Genomic DNA, 21,890 nt, shown 5'->3' with positions numbered 1-21,890 from the left:
GTGCCCTGGGTGACACCCAGACCTTGAGGAGCTGTTGGAGAGCAAGGGGTTAATGGAAGCTGAGGGGGATGGATACCTGGGAAGAACTCCTGTTCCTCCAAGGAAGTTGTTGGTCTGGGATACTCACAGTGCTCATTTTCAAGGTGCTGTCTCCATCACCACTTCCCAGTTGGAATTAGTGGGGACACAGTGGGCTCAAGGCAGGAGCTCTGACTCCAAGCACCCCAAGAACTCCTCAAACTTAAAATATCCCAGAGCCAGCCAATCCCACCCCCTCACTGCCTGGATGGAGTGAGGCAACACCGGGGAGTGAAGCATTCCCACCCCCTCTTTGCCATCAGCCGGGCAGGCAAAAGGTGAGGGATGAGCTGGCCCTCAGGAGAGCCATGCTGGGATCTCTTGGTGCCACAGGGAGCTGCCAGCACCTGCCTGAGGCACAATTCCACGTGCCATGGCACGTCCAGGCTCTTCCACAACCACGGATCCGCCGGAGCCGCGCCGGTGCGAGGCAACCTCCCCCGCCTTGGGTCCCTGCCAGTGCCCAGAGCTCTGCCCGTGCTGGTGGCACTGGTCGAGCCCCCAGGCTAATGAGGTGGCTCCCAGTCCTGGTTAATCATTTGCCAGGGAGAGCTGCCGGGGTGTATCTGAATTCCTCTCTCCCGTGGACACGCCGCGCTGCGCTCGGCTGTCGCGCTCTCGCCCCGAGCTGCTGCACCGAGCGTTTTGCAACAGAAAACCCCAAACCACATGAAAGCAGCCGAGTTTCGTGTTTCACCCTAACCCCAAATTCAGGTTTGCCAGGAGTTTCAGTAGTTTTACCAACCTTTCCCACGAACCTGCAGTGAGAGCTGTCGTTGAGCCCGGTTTTGATGCAGACCCAGGTGCGACTCGGGTGGAGTTTGAGGTCTGTGCAAATGTGAAATCCGAAGGGTTTTGAGAGGAAGGAAGGAGGGAACCCAAACACACGTCAGGGCAGTGCTTGCAGAGAGCCCTGCTCACATCTGGGGCCAAGCTGCCGTTCCTTGGGGACCCGGGAATGGGTCCCATATTCTCTACACTGAGGGATGTTCTTGGGGATGCTCTGACCCAACTTGGCAGCATCACCCCCAAACCAGCTGCTAGAATTTGATAAATGCTGGTGCTCTGAGCATCCTGGCTCTGGGGAGTGACCCGAGGACCTTGTGGCAGCTTATTCTGGTGTCTGCCACCTCTGGGGCTGCTTTTGGAGTGGCTGTGGCTTTGCTTTAGGTGAAACCCAGTGCAAGCCAGCGGTGTGCAGAGATGCTCCAAAAAACAAGCGCCGGGGTGGGGATGGGGCTCCCGCTGAACCACGCCTGGCACACACCCAGCCCTGCCTCTGGATTCTGTGTGTTATTGGATCGCTTTTTCGGCAGCGCCGGCTTTCCTTTCTCCAGCAATTTCCTGAAATAACGTTAGGGAAATGTGAAAATCTTGAACTTTTGAACCTCCCCGGAGGACGGCAGGAGGAGGGGATGCCCGCCTCCTCCCTGACGTTTATTTTGGCTACAGGGCCTGGGGATGGGGAGGAGGGGGCTCTGCAGGCCGCAGAGGAGCCGGAGCAGCGCTGCCCCTTATTAATTAATGACTTTCTCATCGGTGGGTCACAGAGGCGAGCTAGGCAGAGGAAGTTTTCTTTTGCTGGCAGATGCCGGGGAGAAGGGGAGTGCCTGGGCTGGGTGGCGAGGGCAGGGGGTGACACTCGGGGTGATGGATGGGGCTGCGGGATTTTCACCGGGCTCAGGACACGGGCAGAGAGGAGCAGAGGAGGGAAGGGGGATAGGCTGTGCCTGGGAAGTACTTTTCCCTCTGATGAACTTCAGAGGAGTATAAATCACTGCCAGGCTGCAGCTGCGGAGCATGTGACGCTGGCAAATTAATGGGCCTTCGGAAAAGCGGCCATGGCGTTCCCCTCCGGCCTCTTAAAGGCACCACCGGCCTTCCCAGGACTGGGAACGGGGAACTGGGGGCTCAGGGCTGGGCTGGGGGAGCCTCGTGGTCCTGCTGGCCCCTGAGTGAGCTGGGTGTGCCCATGGAGGTGATCTGGTGTGAGGGCCCTGGGGTGGTCTCCATGGGGGAGCTCAGTCCATGGTGGAGTTCAATCCATGGTGGAATTCAGTCCATGGTGGAGCTCAGTCCATAGTGGAGCTCAGTCCATGGTGGAATTCAATCCATGGTGGAGCTCAGTCCATGGTGGAACTCAATCCATGGTGGAGCTGAATCCATGGTGGAGCTCAATCCATGGTGGAACTCAATCCATGGTGGAGCTCAGTCCATGGTGGAGCTGAATCCATGGTGGAGCTGAATCCATGGTGGAGCTCAATCCGGGGTGGAGCTGAATCCATGGTGGAGCTCAGTCCATGGTGGAGCTCAGTCCATGGTGGAGCTCAATCCATGGTGGAGCTGAATCCATGGTGGAGCTCAATCCATGGTGGAGCTGAATCCATGGTGGAATTCAATCCATGGTGGAGCCCAGTCCATGGTGGAATTCAATCCATGGTGGAGCTCAATCCATGGTGGAGCTCAGTCCATGGTGGAATTCAATCCATGGTGGAGCTCAGTCCGTGGTGGAGCTCAATCCATGGTGGAACCCAGTCCATGGTGGAATTCAATCCATGGTGGAACTCAATCTGTGGTGGGCTCCTCCTGTGGACAGTCAGGGCCAGGGTGCTCCTGGGACTGTGATTTTTGGGTACCTGGTGGGGCTTGCTGTAGTGGTGCCTCTGCTCTCACCTACTCCAGTTTTGTGTACCAGAGTGGAGGATGGAGACAGATCCAGGACACCCAAAACCTTGTGGCTGGAGTGTTGGATTTGCATCAGAGATGGCTGAGGCCTTGCCTGGGGGCAGCAGGGTGCTGTGGCAGGGGACCTTGGAGCATCTTTATCTTGGTGGCACCAAGAGGCCACCACGTGCCAGGGCTGGGCATTCCCAGACATCCCATGCAAGCTGCTGGAGATTTTCCAGCTCATCCAGGGTCTCCAGGGCCACCACCCAAGCCCACCACGCCTGCTTGCTTCTCTTCCTCTCTCTTTAGAGCAGTGGTGGAAGAAGGGGAGAATGCAGTGCTGCAACTCCTGCCCAGCGCTGCTGGAATGTGGGAGGGGGAGGGAGCCAAGCCACCAGCCCAACAGTTAAAAATTACTAAATACTTCCCTAATATAATTAGGTTTCCATGCAGGCAATTGCCTTAATTGCCAGAGGGATGTGGGGCTGTGCAGGGGGAGCCAGGCTGGGCTGGCCCTGTGCTCCTGCTTTGGTCGGTGCCTCGTGTTCTGCTCCAGCTGCAACAAGGGATTTGTGGGGGGAAAATATTCCCAGGGATGCCCCAGTAAGGATTTGTCCGGGCCAAAAATAAACAAAAGTGAACGTGGTGAGGCTGGAAGCACGTGGTGGCAAGCAGGACCAGTGTCACCCTCCTTGGATGGGTTTGCTGGAGGATGAGCTCAGATTCTACCAGGCCATGCTGCAGTTTAAATTCCTGTTTATTTTCTAAGTGCTGTTGGAGCAGGGAAAGTTAGGCAGGCAAAAAAAACCCCAAAAACCAAAAAACCCCAACCAAACCAGAGCCCAGTCTGTGATTTACGTGGCAAAGGAGATAAGTGGGGATTTAAGGAGAAGGGAATATATAATTGAGACGAACGTGTAACATGAGCAGGGATCCAAACAGAGAGATTGTAATCACAAGTGTGAGGAGAAGCTGGGGTTTATTAATGAAATGTCTCACCCATTTGTCAGCTGGAGAGGAGCAGCCTTCCCCAGCAGCTGGAGGTGGAGGGGGTGGACGTGGGGATTCTCTCGGTGCAGGGATCCAGGCTGCCATCTTCCTGGATGCTGCTCAGCCTGAGAGTCCAGGCAGGATTAGAGGGAAAAAGGAACTCTGTGGTTTCTGGGAAGCTGGATGGGGTTGTTTTCCTGGCTGGAATCTGCCCTAGAACTCAGGAGCTGGGGGAGCTGCTCAGCAGGGCTGAGAACCACCCGAGGAGAGGCTTGTTGGAGCCTTCTTCAAAGTCCATCATCTTCCTCATGCTCTCCCAGTGCTTGGCTGCCCTCAGTCCCCCTCCTTTGAGTGCTGCAATGCCCAGGCACATCTGGAAATCCCACATCTGGCACATCCCACAGCCCTGCTGGCTCCCAGAGCTTGGACAAAGCCCTCTGTCCTAGCCTGGAGGCTGCAGCCACATCTAACCCAGCTTTGGAGGAGCACTGGGAGCCGTGTGGAGAGCATGGAGCACCCATCCCCAGGGTCCTTGGTGTCACATTTCCAGGAGCTGTGTGCCTGGAATTCCCATGGTTTGCCCTTGCTGTGTGGTGTGGGGGTTCTGCTCTGTGCCGTGGGGATCACCGAGTGCCTGCTGTCGGGGTGACACCAGGAGAGGTGACACCAAGACCTGGTGAAGTCACCCTGTTTCATGCCCCACTCAGTCCCTTTTATCCCTGCCCAGCATTGCCTTTGGGGCCTCTCCATGCCTTGGGGTTGGATGATGGGGTTGGGCAGTGGGGGTCGGACAGTGCTCGCGGTGCCGGAGGGGTTAACCCGGAGCCGTGCTCAGCTCTCAGCCTGTAGATGAAGGGAACATTTTTGTGAGGGGTCCTTCCCCTTCCCAGGCCCTGGCAGTTATCTGTGGACTGCCAGAACTGCTGGAACGCCGAGCCCCGCTGGACATTGACCCGTCGGTGCCGAGCTCAATTAGCTGAGGCTATCTGATTGGACTTGGTGCAGCCTAATTAGCTTTGGACTCCAACCAGAAACTTAAACCCAAAGGCAGCTTGCAGGCAGCCCATCCCTCGCTGCTGCCTGCCTGAGGGAGGGAAAAGCTTTCCCAAGCCTCCTCTCTGGCCTGGGAAGGGGGAACGACCCACCCACCCTGCCTGCCCATCCCTCCGGCCACACAGCTGGAGTTGAGGGGCTTAAACCTCCCCTCCTGCCCCCCAAACCTGTTCCTGATCCCCAGCAGGTCACATAAAACCAGAGGCAGCTTCTTCCTCTTGGAAAAAAGTGCATGGCATCTAGTTTCTAGAGGGAACTTGCTTTTTTGGAGGGGGATCTGGCTCTGCCTTCACTGTGGTGTCACACACCTTCCTGTGCAGCACCCAGTTCTCAGGCTTCTTCTTCCACCTGGACCTGCAGCTGAGGGTCACAAGGTGGGTGGTTTGTCCATGAGGGAGCTGGCTCACTCCAGAAGGTTCTCCAGTTGTCTTTGGAGATGTGGAGGAGGAGCTGAGGTGGGAAGGGATGGCAGCTTTGGGATCCTGGGTTCCTTTCCCCGTCTGTGTTTCCACCTCTGTGACCATGAACGCTGCTGGGAAGGGACCTGGTGGCCAACTGGGAAGGGATCTGTTGGCCAACTTCCCACCAGGCATGGTTCTGAGAGGTGGGCATTTCTCCAAGGAGACTTGGAAAACAACCTTCCATGGGCTGCCCTTGCCCACTTCCCAGCAGTGAAACCCTCTGGAGGGTTGGCTCATCCCACCTGGATGCTCCTGAGATGTCTCCTGACCAGATGACACCTCCGTGCCCGTGCCAGCCTTGCTGGGTCTCACTGAGAGATGGAAAAGTCCACGTGGCCTTGCCACCCTCCAGCACCCCCTAAGGAAAACCAGCACAACTGGATTTCTGGAAGACCAGTGAGCAGTGTTGGTTTTGCTGGTGGTGGCAGCACAGCTTTGGTGTCTTGGCTGCCAGCTGCACTCTGGTGGTGAGCACCAGCCCAGGCCCCGCTGGATCAATTAAAGCCCATTATGCCAAGTGAATGACTGTAATTATCTCAAATCTGGATTAATGTGCACGCACAGCACCGTAATATAATCCTCCTGCCTGGTGCTTTGTGGGCTCTTGTTCCTGGGAGCCAGGCAGAGGCAGGGATCCACAATTGAGGGCTGTCTTCCTCCTCCTCCTCCTCCTCCTCCTCCTCTCACCTCCTGCTGCTGGCTCAGACCCGAGCATGGAGCCTGGCCCATCCTGCAGGATCTCCAAAGCCACGTGGGCTGATGGTGCTGAGCTCAGGTGGGAGCAGAAGGTGATGGGGAGGTGCTGTCCCTCCTGCCAGTCCCCAAAATCTGCAGAGCAGGGGTGGAAGCAGCACATCCTGCACCTGCAGGACTCACTAACAGTGAGCCCACGGATCTCAAAGGCAGTGCTGGGCTGTTCTGCTCTTGGCCTTTGGGATTTGGCTCATCCCAGATCTGGAAGCTCTGAGGGTTGGGAGCTGCTGTTTCCCAGAGCACTCAGCATCCTTTGGGCTGCTTCTTTCCCTGCCTGCTTTGCAGAGGGATGTTCTGGGGCTCAAGGGAGCAGGTTCCGCAGGGGTGGAGAGCTCCAGGTCTGAGCCCCTTCTGTTCTCCACATCCCTCCTCCCTGGAGCCCAGCCTGGGGGTGTCCCCAGGTGCTGGGGACAGTGGTGGGATGACCTGGAGCAGTGCCTGATCTGGGTTCTCTGGTGGGGCCAGCACAAGCCACGTGTGTGGCTCCTTACTGGGATGTCCTGGGGGATCTCCAGGGTGAGTGGAAGCTTCTCCTCTTTCTGCTGGAATGAGCCTAAAGCTCCTGAGCTCCCCGTGCTGGATCCTGCTTGGATTTTCATAGCTCAGAGCCCAGCACCCCCTCAAGGGGCAATCAGATCACTTCCAATTTGCCCATAAGCCCATAAAACTGCAGTTGAATGTAATTAAAAGGCCATAATGAGCTCCAGCAACCTGTGGGACCACTGTGCTTGAGCTCTCACCGTGCTCTTTTTGGGGACTGGGGTGGAGCCAGCCAGGCTGCCAAGGTCGGAGGCTGCAGGGAGGATGAGGAGCTCCCTGGGCAGGATGGGCAGACTTTGGGAAGTGCCACCATCACCACGTCCCCACCATGGTGATGGCCATGAGGAAGGAACCCCTGGGAGCAGCCCTCTGTTTTTGTGGAGCAGAGGGAGCTCTGCTGGCATCGTTTCCTGCTCGTTTGGCTTCACTGATGCAGTTTGGAGGCTGGAAAGGGACCAGCAGGTCCAGTCACCTCTCAGCATGGCCTGTGCTTGGGGAGGGGGGACAGGGGGCAATTGCAGCAGTGATGGCTGAGCCCTTGTCCCTGGTTCCCCCAAATCTCCCAGTTAGGGTGCATGAGGACACCCAGAAAGTTGGACAGATGCAACCCCAAGCAGGATTTGCCTGGGAAACCGCAACTCTGCCAGATTTGGGGCACACAGCTGGCTTGGGGTGGCATCCATCCCCTGTCCCCACAGCCCAGAAGCACCGAGAGGGGACAGCCCTGCTCTGAGCTACTTGTGCAGAGGGCTCTGCCACGTCGAGCCCTTCATCAGGCAGCCCCTGGCAGCCCAGGAGCCCTGGCAGCAGCACTACAGTGCCCCTATTATGGGCTGGCCCTGCCGAGGGTTCCCAGGCAGGGAATGAGGGGCACTCTGAGTGCAGAACAGAGAGCATTGTGAGAGCAGAGCCGGCCCTGCAGGGATGAAATAGGAGCCTGTAATTTCTCAGCACTGTTGTGACATCTTTGCACAAGCGTGTGATTGAGTCACATTTGCTTTATCAGCAGAATCCTTGTTTGCCTGGGTGCACCCTCCCCCCTCCACCCAGCGCTGCCAGGGTGGGGGAGAGCTGCCTGCTCCCCTTCCCCCTGGGCTTCCCGTGTCTCCTGCTCCTCACCCTTCCTGCTTTTGCCTTCTCTGCCTGCCCCTGTCTGCTTGGGAATGGGTGGGGGGCCTCCATCTGGGGGGAGGTGGTTTGGGATGGGGTCCATGTGGTATTTCCTCCAGTGACTGGAAAATTCTCCTTTTCAATCCTCCCCCCTTGGAGATGGTTTGGGATGGGGTCCATGTGGTGTTTCCTCCAGTGACTGGAAAATTCCACTTTTCAATCCTCCCCCCTTGGAGATGGTTTGGGATGGGGTCCATGTGGTGTTTCCTCCAGTGACTGGAAAATTCCCCTTTTCAATCCTTCCCCCTGGAGGTGGGTGCAGGCTTCCAGCTCTGCCACTGCTCCAGGAGCAGGGTGGGATTTTAGCAGGATCCTGAGAGGGTGGGATGGGGTTTTTAAGGGGAAAAAAATCCCAAAGAAGCCCCTGTGCTGATGCTGAGCACACTTGGGGAGCCCTGGCATGGGCTGTGTGCCCCCTCCTCCACGGCAGCTGTGAAGCATCAGGAGCAGCTCTCCCATTTTTGGGGAGGGTCCTGTGGTTGGGGGGGGGGGTCTCCAGACCCCTGGGCACCCCGGGTGCAGCAGGTGATGGGCTGAGTTAGGGGTGGGTGTCTCCCAAAAGTGGTGCTTTGGGCCAAAGTGGGATTTTCTCCCGAGGAGAAGATAAAACAGGACAGAGAGGAAGAAGAGGTGTCGGAGCTGCAGAGGTGACCCAGCTGTGGGACAGGGATGCTGCTGCCAGATTTGGGGTGGGTTCCACTTTGGGGAGCTCCTGTGACTCAGCACTGGGATGATTTTGCACTTCCCCTTCTCCTGGTGGGAAGAGAGCAGAGGTTTCCTGAGGGCTGAGCAGGAATTCTGGCTGGGAAGGAGAGGCTGGCGTGCAGAGTGGAGAAGCTGCTCCTGGGTGCTGTGAGCTGCAGGTGCAATGCTGGCAGGAGGCAGCACGCTGAGGGATGCTGTGGGATTCCTGCAGCCCAGGAGCAGCCCTGCTGCTGCACTGGAAGCCCCAAAGCACCTCTGCTGCTGGCTGGGCTCAGCAGAGGGGCTGCAGGAAGGTTTTGGGGAGAACACAGAGCCAGAGGTGAGAAACTCTGTGGCTTTGAGGTTTTAGTTTGGTCAAAGTGAAACCTGCTGGGGGCAGGAACCCACCCTGTGTGCAGATTGCAGCTGAAACTTGAGTTTCTCCCTGTCCTTGAGCAGCTTGAACCACCACAGCATCACCTGGGGAGGATTCTGAGTGTGGCTGGGGAAACTCTCCCAAACCTCAGAGCGGGTTCCTGAAGAGAAACTGCCCGTGGTGGTTTTGAAATGCCTGCCAAAAGACAGGTTTGTGTGTGCTGCCCATGTGCAGGGGGTCTCAGAGGGATGTTCTCAGGTTTGTCTTTGTACTCAAGTCCAGAAATACAAAAAGAAAAAACAATTCCAGCAACTTTTGGTGAAATCAGAGCTGCTCAGCACGCTTGACCATGCTGCATTGCCATGGTCCTGCACCCCTTTGCCTGTAGCTGTGGAAGAGATACTCAGGAGGGATTTATGGATAAAACACAGCTGCATCTTCTGCCAGCTTGGGATCCATTCCCAGGGATTCCCTGTGTGCTCAGAACCCAGGTGCTTTGAGAGGATCAGCTGCCTGTCCTCCCTGGGCAAAGTGCTTTAAATGCAGCTTCATTTGCTTGGATTTGCCACAGGCTGCTGCTGATTTCTTGGATCCATGGGTGGGTTTTGGGATGAGAGCCACCCTGCTCGCTCAGGTCACCCCCTGAGTGTGCCCAGGTCAGGCCCTGCTGGGTCCATGGCAGCTGCCACTGCTGGAAGGGGGACAGGCAGCTCTTGCTCCATCCTCCCTCCAGTTCTCAGCTAGAAACTGAGAGCAGACTTACTCAAGATTGTAGGCCAGGGGCTATTTCAATTCATCCCCGAGCTGGGGAGCAGGACAAAAGTGAGGACCTGACCTCTTGTGGTCACAGCATTACCATGGCAATTTCCACATGGAAACCTCTGTCCTGTCTGCATCCTCCTGTTCTCCTGCTGCTTTTTGTCATCCCCTGCTCTGATGGGGGGCAGGTGAGAGCAAAAAAAAAAAAGGGAAACCTCCATCATTTAAGGTTCCTTGTCTGGAAAGCACGAGAGATTTCCCCAGCTGCTTTTGAGGAATGAAAGCAAAAGGACGGGGATTTGCACTGCTGGGTTCATTTTGGTGCAGAGCCACCAAAGAGGGAGTGTGGGGCTCTGCCTTTACCTGCTCCACGTGCATTTGGGGGTGAGGATTTGCAACCTGGGCACCCCAAAGTGATGCTGGAGAGCCCAGGAGGAGGAGGAGGAGGATGCTGGCAGGAGGCTGATCCGTGCTGCTGGTCCTGCTGCCTCCCAGTGTTGCCCTGCAGAGTCTGACACCAAGGGCTGACTTAAGGAAGGGAGTGGCAACCCAAATTTAGAATTTCCTCCTGCTTAATACCCAGGCTTGATTCGCTTTCTGATTAAGGAGGAAGAGGTGCCGAGGGAAAAAAAAGAGAAGCGGAAGCAGGGGGGGTGTGAGTGGCTTTCCAAATCTCAGCTGGTGCCAGGGACAGGCTCCTGGGCTGGTCCTACAGTGACAGCTCCTCCAACAACCCCCTCTGACCTGCTGCAAAGCCCTCTGATCCCAGTGGGCTGGCAGTGGGTTGGATCCTAGGCGGGCAGCTCTCCTCAGCTGCAGAAAACCACAGCTCAGGGAGTCTGTTTGTGCCTTGAAATATGTTTTTTTTTAACTTCCCCTCTCTCAGATCTGAGTGCTGAGCTGCTGAGTAAACTCCCAGGATATGGCAGAAAAGGTTTTCCAGCAGAGCTAGGTCACTGTAGTTTTACTGGCAAAGCCTCTTAGGCATCAATGAAGATTATTCTGGTGAAAGCTTCTGCTGGTACACTTTATTCCAGTACAAATGACCTATCCTGGGAAAAAAAGCACCTCTGCACGTTGGAATTGTTCTGCCCTGGGACATTTTGTGGTTTAGAAATGTTCAAATCACAGCCCTTGGTGATAGTGCTGGATCAGCAGAAGCTGCTTCAGCTGCTGCAGACGTGCCCTGGCCAGGCAGCAGCACTTGGAGTGACACTGGGTGACAAAATGCCACAGGGAAGGGTGGCAAGGCCTGGTGGCATTCTCTGTGTCCCTGGAGGGTCTGACCTGCCCATCTGGGGTGCATCCAGCCATGGATGTTGGCTGGTCCCAGCTGGAGCCTTGGGGATGGAAAACAGCAGTGGAGCTGCCCATGGGTGTTGGGTACCAATGTTTTATGAAGATTTTTCCCCCTTATTGAAGATGATCAATAATATTCTTGCTCTAATTATGATTATTATGATTATAATACCAGAAGAGTTCTGTCTGAGGGAGGGGTGGTGCAGCAGTTCAGATGCTACCCTGGATTTTGGGACTGCCGGGATCTGTTCCCAGCTTTGGCATCAGTTTTTGTCTGGTTTTGGGGCTGCTGTGAGGTGGGAATCCATCCCAAAGAGACCTTGGAAAGTCAGGGATCAGCTGAGGGAAAGGGAGGAGCACCAGGAACACAAAACTCAGGCTGGCTCTGGTGTCCAGGGGATGATTGCTGGTGTGGGAGCACTCCCAGGGCTCCTCGCAGCCATCCCTTGCACATGGATCATGTGGCCCTGCCCTAAATGTCATTTTCTTTGGGGAAAAAAATTCCCATCCAAAGCCTGTGGCTGGCAGGCTCGGAGTTTGGAGGAAGAAAAAGAGCTGCACTGCAAATTCTCCAGCTGCTGAGGAGCTCTGGTTTCTGATCTCCCAACTGCCATGGGGCATCTTTGGGGAGAGACAGAGATCCTTGTGCTGAAACAAAGGGCACACACAGAAAATAGCTGCACTCGAGGGCTGGGACAGAGGGGAAATGCTTTCAGAACTTCTTTTTTTTTCCTATTTTTTTCTTTAATTTAGAAACAGGCACAGAGTTTATTTTGGTCAAGAGAGAGTCACACACAGAGCAGCTCTAAATGGCAGAACTCCTCGAGGAGAAGGAGCAGTCTCACAGTGCTTGAGCTGAAAATGCCTTTGGGGAAATGCCTCCTCTGTTTGCTGCAGTCCAAGTGCTGCTCATCACTTTGGGAAGTTGTTTCTGTCTGTTAAGGATATTTCCTCAATTTGGGTTTTTTTTCTTTTTGAAATCTGTCTTTTTTGTAGCATTCTTTTTGCAGTCCAGGTCCTTTAGGGTACTCATGGTGGGGAAGAGGGCAGACTCCTCATCTCCCATCTCTCCACCTCAGGTTCTATTTCCCCCAAACTCCAATTCCCTCCAGCCAGGGACTGGCAGCATCTGGGCTGAGTTGTCTCAAGTGGACTGTTGATTTTGCTGAGTTTATAAAACCACATTTTCTTGCTGGATGTAAATGTTTGCCATTGCTGCCGCTCTCCCAGCGGGGTTTTGGGGCTGGGAGTGTTTGGATGAGGAGTGGAAACCTCCCAGTGTCCAAGAAGTTGCTTGGAACTTTTGAGTCCTGATGTTCTGCAGAAGTCCTGGTTCAGATTTCCCAGTGTGTGGCCGAGGGGTTTGGGTGTAAACACCCCCAAATGTGGCTGTGCCTACCCACAGCTCCATCCACTCACCATTATCTCTCTCCCCTTTCTGGTTCTCCCTCCCAGTTCCTGGCTGGGATCACATGGATGTGGGAGCAGGGTGGCTGAGGGGAGCTGATGTGGTGCCATGGGATGTGCAGGGAGCTCCTGAGGTGCCCAGGAATTGGGATTTTGGGAGAGATGCCAGCCTCACACGTGCTTGGCTTGGGCTGTTTGCCAGTCACCCTCCTGTGACCTCTCCTGCCTGAAATATTCTTTAAATATTTAAAGAATATTTATAAATAAATATTATTCTATTAAATAGATTATTATAATAATAATAATTATATTATTATAACTATAAGTAAATATTTTCATATTATAAATAGATATTCCTTAATATTCTCTGAATATAGATAGAAGTATAGAATATATGGATATATTCTCGAAATATAAATAGAAAAAACTCTAAATATTCTTCCTTTTCTAGGGAAGGACTGTGCTCTGCTGCCTTCCCTTTGCACAGGTCAGGGGCCTGTTTGCCCTGCATCTGCTGCATCCTTGGAAGCTGTCCCTCCATCCCCCCGTGCCTCTTTCTGAGGTCCTGCTCCTGGATGGCTCTGGGGGCTCTGCAGGGCCCTTTCAAAACCCCAAACCCAGAGTGCTCAAGCCCAGGAGCAGCCCTGGAATCCTGCAGGAATTTCCTGGGGTTCCTGTTGTGCCTCCCTCACGTCGCTCAGCCAGGGGTGACGCGGTGGCCGGCGCTTGGCTTGTGTCAACATCCTGTGAGAGCCCAGGCCAGCCCCGGGGACAGGGACAGGGACAGGGACAGGGACAGGGACAGGGACAGGGACAGGGCTGCTCCTCTGCCACGGCCCAGGGCGGCCTCTGGGGTCACAGATGGAATTCTGGGGGTCCTGGGGCAGCAGTGGGGTGCTGGAGGCAGTGATGGGACTGTGGATGTAGCAGTGAGGTTCTGGAGGCAGTGATGGGATTGTGGAGGCAGCAGTGGGATTCTGGAGGCAGTGATGGGATTCTGGGGGCAGCATTGGGATTCTGAAGGCATAAATGGACTCTGGATGCAGGGATGGGGTTCTGGATGCAGCAATGGGATTCTGGAGGCAGCAGTGGGATACTGGTTACATAAATGAGACTCTGGATGCGGTGATGGGACTCTGGGTGCGGTGATGGGGTTCTGGGTGCAGTGATGGGGTTCTGGAGGCAGCAGTGGGATACTGGTTACATAAATGAGACTCTGGATGTGGTGATGGGACTCTGGGTGCAGTGATGGGGTTCTGGAGGCAGCAGTGGGATACTGGTTACATAAATGAGACTCTGGATGTGGTGATGGGACTCTGGGTGCGGTGATGGGGTTCTGGGTGCAGTGATGGGGTTCCTGAGGCAGCAGTGGGATTCTGGTTGCATAAATGAGACTCTGGGTGCAGTGATGGGGTTCTGGATGCAGCAATGGGATTCTGGAGGCAGAAGTGGGATACTGGTTACATAAATGAGACTCTGGATGTGGTGATGGGACTCTGGGTGCAGTGATGGGGTTCTGGAGGCAGCAGTGGGATACTGGTTGCATAAATGAGACTCTGGGTGCACTGATGGGGTTCTGGAGGCAGCAGTGGGATGCTGGGCCAGTGGTGGGAAGCACTGTGGAAGCAGCAGGGGGATGCTGGTTCCACATCTTTGCGAGAGCAGCATCGCTGCCTTGCCGAGCCTTCTCTTCCTCCTGCTGGAGTTTCCCCCAGCACCAGGATCAGGGGTCTCCAGGGAGGGCTGCTGTGGGTTCAGGGTTTCCCACTGGGTGACATTCATGTGCTGATTGCTCCAAAATCCTGGGGACACAGCTGATCCTGGCGGGTGCAGGCGACTGAAGGCAGAATTTTTAGTTCCCTTTGGGGTCTGCAGGCACAGGCAGAGCCACCCTGAACACCCAAGTGGCCGTGCTGGTCTGTCCCTGTCTGTGGGTGTCCCTGGTGTGAGCTGGGGGGTCCGGGTGGGCTTTGGGGGGAGCCCTGCCCGCGCTGCCCCCCTCCTTCCCCGCCGCCTTCCGCCCACCCCTCCCTGGGGGCTGGAGCCAGCCCCTTCCTCGCTGGGGATTGTTTTGCAAGCAGCGTGACAGGATGAGGAGGAAATGTGCCAGGAATGGCTCCATGTCTCCTCTTGGGAGAACTGGAGTCTATTTATAAGCCCCCCTTCCCGCCCCCCTGCTCTGCTCCCCCGGGACAGGCAGACACAGCCTGTCCTGCTGCCTGCAGAGCTGCTCCTGCTCCCCCTCCCTTCCAGAATCACTGAGACATTCCTTTGGAAAAGACCTCCAAAATGCTCAAATCCAGCCTCTGGACAGGCAGCATTCCACGTGTGTGCTGAGCCACCTTCCCTGTGGGTGCTGCTCTCACTGTTCCCCAGTGGTAAATCCAAATTATCCTGTAGCAGGAGGGAATCAGCTGGAGCAGCCATGCTGAGCCCCTGGCTGTGGCATTCACATTTTCTGAAAAAAAATCTCTTGGCTCAGGATTTTTCTCCTGGGAAGCTTCAGAGAAGAGGAGAACAATTCTTATTTAATTTGCTTTTTTGTTTGTTTTGCTTATGTAGAGTATGTTTGGAGATTGTTTACTCACAAATGATTGTTTCATTGGATTCTGGTGTGAGTTGTTTTGGCTCATTGGCCAATCAGTGCCAAGCTGTGTCAGACTCTAGAAAGAGTCACGAGTTTTAATTATTAGCTTTTTAGTATTTAGTAAGTATCTTTTTTTTTGTATTCTTTAGTATAGTATAGAATACCATACTATACTATAGAATACAAAAAAGATATAATTAATATAATATTGTAAAGTAATAAATTAGTCTTCTGAGAACATGGAGTCATCATTCCTGCCTTCGTCTGGGGCATTCCCTGCAAATCCAACACCTGGCAGAGCTTAGAGCTGTGCCAGGGAGGTGGAGGAGGGCACTGAGGCCTGGCTTGAGGTGGAGATGCTCTTAATGCCTGCATGGATACTCCAGAAGGTGGTGTGGAAAGATGGAGCTGCTGGGAATTTTGGGGGAAGAGCAAGGAGCTGCAGCTCAGGGTTGTGTCCCACTTGGTTGCCTGCATGGATACTCCAGAAGGTGGTTTGGAGAGATGGAACTGCACTGGGAATTTTGGTGGAGGAACAAGGAGCTGCAGCTCAGGGCTGTGTCCCACTTGGGTGACTTCATGGATACTCCAGAAAGTGGTTTGGAAAGATGGAGCTGCTGGGAATTTTGGGGGAGGATCAAGGAGCTGTGGCTCAGGGCTGTGTCCCACTTGGGTGATTTCATGGATACTCCAGAAGAAGGTGGTGTGGAAAGATGGAGCTGCACTGGGAATTTTTGTGGAGGAACAGGGAGCTGCAGCTCAGGGCTGTGTCCCACATGGGTGTCTGCTGGGATATTCCAGAATGTGGTGTGGAAAGATGGAGCTGCTGGGAATTTTGGGGGAAGAACAAGGAGCTGTGGCTCAGGGCTGTGTCCCATATGGGTTCCTTCATGTCTGCATGGATACTCCAGAAGGTGGTTTGGAAAGTTGGAGCTGCGCTGGGAATTCTGGGGGAAGAACAAGGAGCTGTAGCTCAGGGCTGTGTCCCACATGGGTGCCTGAATGGATACTCCAGAAGAAGGTGGTGTGGAAAGATGGAGCTGCTGGGAATTTTGGGGGAGGATCAAGGAGCTGTGGTGGCTCAGGGCTGTGTCCCACATGGGTGCCTGAATGGATACTCCAGAAAGTGGTTTGGAAAGATGGAGCTGCACTGGGAATTTTGGGGTAGGATCAAGGAGCTGTGGTGGCTCAGGGCTGTGTCCCACTTGGGTGCCTGAATGGATACTCCAGAAAGTGGTTTGGAAAGATGGAGCTGCACTGGGAGTTTTGGGGTAGGATCAAGGAGCTGCAGCTCAGGGCTGTGTCCCACATGGGTGACTCACCCCCTTCCCTCTCCTCCTTCTCTTGCAGATTTCTCCAACCAGGTGAATTCCACGTCCCTGAACTCCCCCACCAGCCGGGGGCCCATGGCCACCCCGTCCTTGCACCCGTCCATCGGGCCGGGCATCGGCTCCTCGCTGGGCTCGCCGGGCCAGCTGCACTCGCCCATCAGCACCCTGAGCTCGCCCATCAACGGCATGGGCCCCCCCTTCTCCGTCATCAGCTCCCCCATGGGGCCACACTCGATGTCTGTCCCCTCCACGCCCAGCCTGGGCTTCGGCACCAGCAGCCCGCAGGTAAGGGGGCACTGCCGAGGGGACAGTGCTGCCTGTTTGGGGACACTGCTGAGGGGACACTGCCACCTCTCTGGGGGCACTGCCGAGGGGACACTGCCACCTCTCTGGGGACAGTGCCACCTCTCTGGGGACACTGCCGAGGGGACACTGCCACCTCTCTGGGGACACTGCTGAGGGGACACTGCCACCTCTCTGGGGACACAGCTGAGGGGACAGTGCCACCTCTCTGGGGACAGTCCCACCTCTCTGGGGACACTGCTGAGGGGTCACTGCTCCCTCTCTGGGGACACTGCTGAGGGGACACTGCCACCTCTCTGGGGACACTGCCACCTTTCTGGGGACACTGCTCAGGGGACAGTGCCACCTCTCTGGGGACACTGCTGAGGGGACAGTGCCGCCTGTTTGGGGACACTGCTGAGGGGTCACTGCTCCCTCTCTGGGGACAGTCCCACCTCTCTGGGGACACTGCTGAGGGGTCACTGCTCCCTCTCTGGGGACACTGCTGAGGGGACACTGCTCCCTCTCTGGGGACAGTCCCACCTCTCTGGGGACACTGCTGGGGGGTCACTGCCACCTCTCTGGGGACAGTCCCACCTCTCTGGGGACACTGCTGAGGGGACACTGCCACCTCTTTGGGCAAGGAGGAGGCACCTCTGGGGCTCAGACAGGCACCAAGGGGAGGCAAAAAGCAGAAGCCCAAGGGGGAAGCCAAGCTGGAGGCATGCTGCTCCTTTGTGGGGCTGCTCTGGGTGGGCTGTGAGGGACCAGCACAGCTGGAACACAGCTGGCCATCAACTGCTGTCCCCAGGATTGGGGTGGGAGGGGAGTAGTGACCACACCTGGGTCACCTGGGGGCTGGTGTAGCTGTGGCAGGAGCCAGAGCCACCCTAGGACTGTCTGGGAAGCAGCACATCTCCGGGGCCAGCCCATGTTCCCCAGAGAATCATGGAATTGTTTTGGTTGGAGAAACCCTCTAAGACCATCCGAGCCCACCACAAACCCATGTCCCAGGTGCCACACCCACACACCTTTAACACTTCCAGGAATGGTGATTCCACCACTTCCCTGACAACCCTTCCAGTGAAGAAATGACCCCAAACAGCCAATCTCAACCTCAGCTGGCACAGCTCGAGGCCATTTCCCCTTATCCTGTCGCTTGCACAAACCCAGGGCTCCTCTGCCTGCTGCCCCTCTCTCCTCACAGGGCAAGGAGTGGCCTGCAGTGGCTAAAGATTATGTAAAAACCCCTCCAAGCAGGGTGAGATAAGCTCTTTTTAAAAATAGCCAGATTGGGGTGCTGGCCAGCCCCTGCCACCTGTTGCTGGCTGCTTGCACGGGATATGTTTAGTGAAAGGGCAGATTAAGGAATTGGCCACCACCTGCCACTGGCTGCAGGTTTATTTATTCCAGGCCCTCTCTGGGACTCAAGCACCTGCCAGCACCTTTATTTTTAAATATTGGCCTGATTTATTCCTGGGGATAACAGGGCTTTTTACTACGTGGGGCTATTTTACTACATGGCTGCTATCTCTGGGGACCCACAGGCAGCTTCTCCAGCATCCAGCATCCCTGTGCTGGCCAGAGAGGAATAAGATTTGCCCCTGGATGAGCTTCTCCCACGCAGGATTCAGCCTGTGACCCCCTCAGATGTGCAGGGACCTGCTTCCCACTGAGGGACAGCAGCAGGGTGGACACGTCCCTCCTACCCCAGGGCAAGAGGAACTGAAACCGCGCCTGGGAACGGGCAGCCAGAGCAAAATCAGCAGCCCCGGAGCCAGAACGGTGGGGAAGGAGTGGGAAGGGGGATGTGAGGCAACCCTGGGGGGAGCCACAAGCCGGGGAGGCGGCGGGGAAGGGGAGCTGGTAAGGTGCAGTTTGGGAGCGGCCAGCGGGGGAACCGAAACGGAGCAGAGCTGCAGGGCAGGAGGGGAAGTGAGAGTGTGGTGGGATGTGCTGGGAGCGAGCTGGCTCCAGCCCTGGGGGCTCCTGCCCTGATGGCTCCAACCGTAATTGGCTCAAACCCTGGTGGTTCCAGCCTTGATGGCTCCAGCTCTTGGTGGCTCCAGCTCTTGGTGGCTCCAACTCTGGGGGCTCCAACCCTGATGGCTCCAGCCCTTCATGGCTCCAGCCCTTCATAGCTCCAGCTCTTGGTGATTCCAGCCTTGGTGGCTACAACCCTGGTGACTGCAACCCTGGTAGCTCCAGCCCTTCATGGCTCCAGCCCTGGTGGCACCAACCCTGGTAGTGCCAGCCCTTCATGGCTCCAGCTGTTGGTGGCTCCAGCCCTGGTGGCTCCAGCCCTGGTGGCACCAACCCTGGCAGTGCCAGCTCTTGGTGGCTCCAACTCTTGGTGGCTCCAGCCCTGGTGGCACCAACCCTGGTAGCTCCAGCCCTTCATGGCTCCAGCCCTGGTGGCACCAACCCTGGTAGCTCCAGCCCTTCGTGGCTCCAGCCCTGGTGGCACCAACCCTGGCAGTGCCAGCCCTTCATGGCTCCAGCTGTTGGTGGCTCCAGCCCTCAGAGCACCCGTCCTTTGTTCAGGGACTTGTCTGAAGTGTTTTTCCTCAAGGTGACACTTGGGATGTCCTCAGCCTAATGGCTCCTGCCATCTGTTCCCTGTCTGGCCACATTAGGTCCCTGTCCCTGTCCCTGCAGTGGGCAGAGGCGCCTACCTGGCAGAGTGCAGGGGGGAGGAGGAGGAGGAGGAGGAGGAGGAGGAGGGGGCAGCGGGGCCGATGCTGGAGCGGGCAGTGCAGCCCCCCTGGCCTGGCCGGCAGAGCACAGGGGTAATGAGGCGTGTGGCCCCCGTGGCCGGGCAGGGATGGCACTGATGGAAGGTGCTTTGCATCAGATGGCAGATGCCACTTGCCATCAGGCCACGCCTCGTCGCCTCTGGAGAGGCAGCAGAGCAGAAGGGCACACAGTGTGCGAGGTCCCCAGGGTGGGTCCCCTCCATCCCAGCTCCACCGGGGTGGGAAGGAGATGCCAGGCTCCCAAAAAACAGGGGGCTCACCCCACCCTTGTGGTTCTGCAGAGGGGAGGACCCTGCTGCCCTCAGTGCCCTCCCCCCAGCGCTGAGAGATTCCCAGGATCTCACAGGGTTTGCAAACACCCCCCAAAATCAGGGATCCTGCCACGGGATGCCAGCATCCATGGCAGGGGATGCTGGTGCTGAGCTGGCCCAGGAATGAGGTCCAAACTGGGGGGCTAGACCCTGCAGCTCCAGGATTTAACGCGCTGCTTCAACCCTCTCACCTAAAAATGGTGGGAAAACGGGGAAAGCAGTGCAGGGTTTCCAGCAGGAGCTGCGAGGGGAGGACTTTCCATGCAGGGCTGTGAGGAGCAGCCGCCCCAGGCAGCGCTGGCAGCAGCTCGGGATGCCCGGGGCCAGTGGGGAGAGATCAGACGTGGGATTAGATCGTCTGCTTTTGCACAATGCTCTTTGTAAGGGTGCCTGGGGGACTGGGGAAGGGCTGGGGTGGTTTTTGGGATGGGATGGGAGGAGGAGGAGGAGGAGGAGGAGGAGGATGAGGAATAAGGCTCTGCTTGCCAGGAGGGCCAGGATTAGGTGCTGGGTGCGATGAGCTGGAGAGGGAGGGAAGGAGCCCAGAGGTGCTGGTGTCACTGGGGAAGCAGAGCCCTGGTTCCTCCCCTGTCTGGGCTCTTTGCTGAGCTGGAGCCGTGCTGTCCCAGAGCAGAAATGCTGTGCCAAGGCCAGGGGCTGCTGTCCCCTCCTCTGTCCCACACGTGCTCCCGGGGCAGGCGCCAGGGCGCTGTGGGAACCCCGGGCTGGCTCTGCTGAGGTTTGGAGCCCGTGCTGGGAGAGGAACTGCTGACTTTCCCCTCCCCAGCCCGGGGCTGACTCAGCTCTGAGCAGCTGATTGTCCAGGCTGAGTTTGGTGGGACCCCCACCCTCCAGGGTGGGGCTTGCTCTGCCCATCATCCCCCCAGTGGTTTTGGGGGGCTGCTTGGGTTGGAGGTGGTGGGGAAGGGTTTTGTCTTCGTCAGGCAGCCGTGGGCTCTGGGCTGGCTCCCACAGCCAGGGATGCAGCGTGCCAGGAGCCATCACCATCAGCTGCACCTGGGAACTGGCTCCACTTCCCAGAAAAGGCTCTGGGAGGGATTCCTGGCGCAGGTCACCCTGACCTGGCCACCCCTGCTCCCAGGGGAGCACAGAGATCATGTGGCACTCAGAAAGAGATGCTCCTGCCTGGGACCTGCTCCTCCCTCCCCTCTCTGCTCTGTCAAACAGCAGCTGAAGCCAGGAGTGCATCCCTGGGTGGCACCAGCTCCCAGCTGCCTTTGATTCATCAGCTGGCACAGGCAGGTGGCAGAGGGAGGCACATCCATCCCATTTCTCCAGGGTGGGTTTACCTGGCTCTGCTGTGTGGCTGCCAGTCATTTGCCTGCCAAATATTCCCCACCAGCCAGGAGCCTTGAAAGCCAGAGGAGCGGCTGTGCTGCTCTAATTGACAGATCACAAGCCCTGGGACTTCCCTGGATTAATTTGTGACAAGTGCAATTGCTGGGGATCTCTGTTAGAGTAGAGAAAGGCAGCAAACGGAGTCTCAGGCCTGTGAATCCATCCTGGGCTTGGAGGGTGGCTGGGGTGGTGGCTCTGGGACAGTCCCTGGCAGGCTGGTTCCCTTGGGGACACCCCCAGTGATCCCAGCCAGATCTGCTGAGCTCCAGAGCTGGCCAAGTCCAGGTCCCCATCACCCCCAGACCCTCCTGAGCTTGTTCCCAGGATGGGTCCATCCTGCAGCTCTGTGCCTCAGTTTCTCTTTGCACACACGTGTGTAACAGCCCAGTGGGGATCCAGCCCAGGAGCCCTTCACTCCCCAGCAGTGCCATGGTGCCAGCTCCACCCAGTTCTCTGCCTCCTGGGGCCCAAGGGAAGGAAGGACAGACATTTGGGAGTTGCAGAGACGTGTCCCACCCACTCCAGCTCTGGAATCCGGGCCCTGTTGCAGCTGGGATGTGTTTATTTGCCATGGAGCTTTCCTTTGGAGAGACATTGCAGAATGCACAGTGTGTCCTGGCCTTCATCATCCCTGCAGGGGCTCTCTCCCAGCCAGCAGCTCTCCCACAGCCACCCCTGCAGGTCTCCTTGCCTGTGTCCCATGCTGGGGTGGCTGCTGAGCCCTGGCTGTGGGGGCTGTGCCAGGGCAGCGCAGGAGGAACTTGCTTCCCAATAAAATCATGGAAAAACATCCTCCTTGGATGGGCAGGGTCAGCCCTGCCCAGTGCTTGGGAGGCTGGCCATGTCCTGCCCCTTGTGTCACCCTGCTGCCAGCTCAGAGCCACCCCAGCTCTTGTGCCAGGCCAGGTGAGTGCTGTGCCTTTGTGTGCCCAAATCCTCTTGGTTCAGCAGCGCTGGTGCCCGCTGGAAGCTTGTCCTGTCCTGTCCTGTCCTGTGTGGGAGTGACACAGCCCCATGTCCCCATGTC

The 21,890-nt window shown here is 56.7% G+C and overlaps 1 protein-coding gene across 2 annotated transcripts in view; it reads left to right on the top strand.

Moving 5' to 3' along the window:
* The window catches only part of RXRA (retinoid X receptor alpha), a 103,786-nt gene that overhangs the window by 52,097 nt on the left and 29,799 nt on the right, over positions 1-21,890 (top strand). For both annotated transcript variants that reach the window (XM_009093369.4, XM_018917638.3), the window contains exon 2: positions 16,175-16,440. In XM_009093369.4, the coding sequence (XP_009091617.3) occupies positions 16,175-16,440 (266 nt within the window). The remainder of the gene's footprint in view (positions 1-16,174; positions 16,441-21,890) is intronic.

The sequence above is a fragment of the Serinus canaria genome, chromosome 17, assembly GCF_022539315.1.
Source record: "Serinus canaria isolate serCan28SL12 chromosome 17, serCan2020, whole genome shotgun sequence".
NCBI lineage: Eukaryota > Metazoa > Chordata > Aves > Passeriformes > Fringillidae > Serinus > Serinus canaria.
This window is presented reverse-complemented; position numbering and strand designations above follow the sequence as displayed.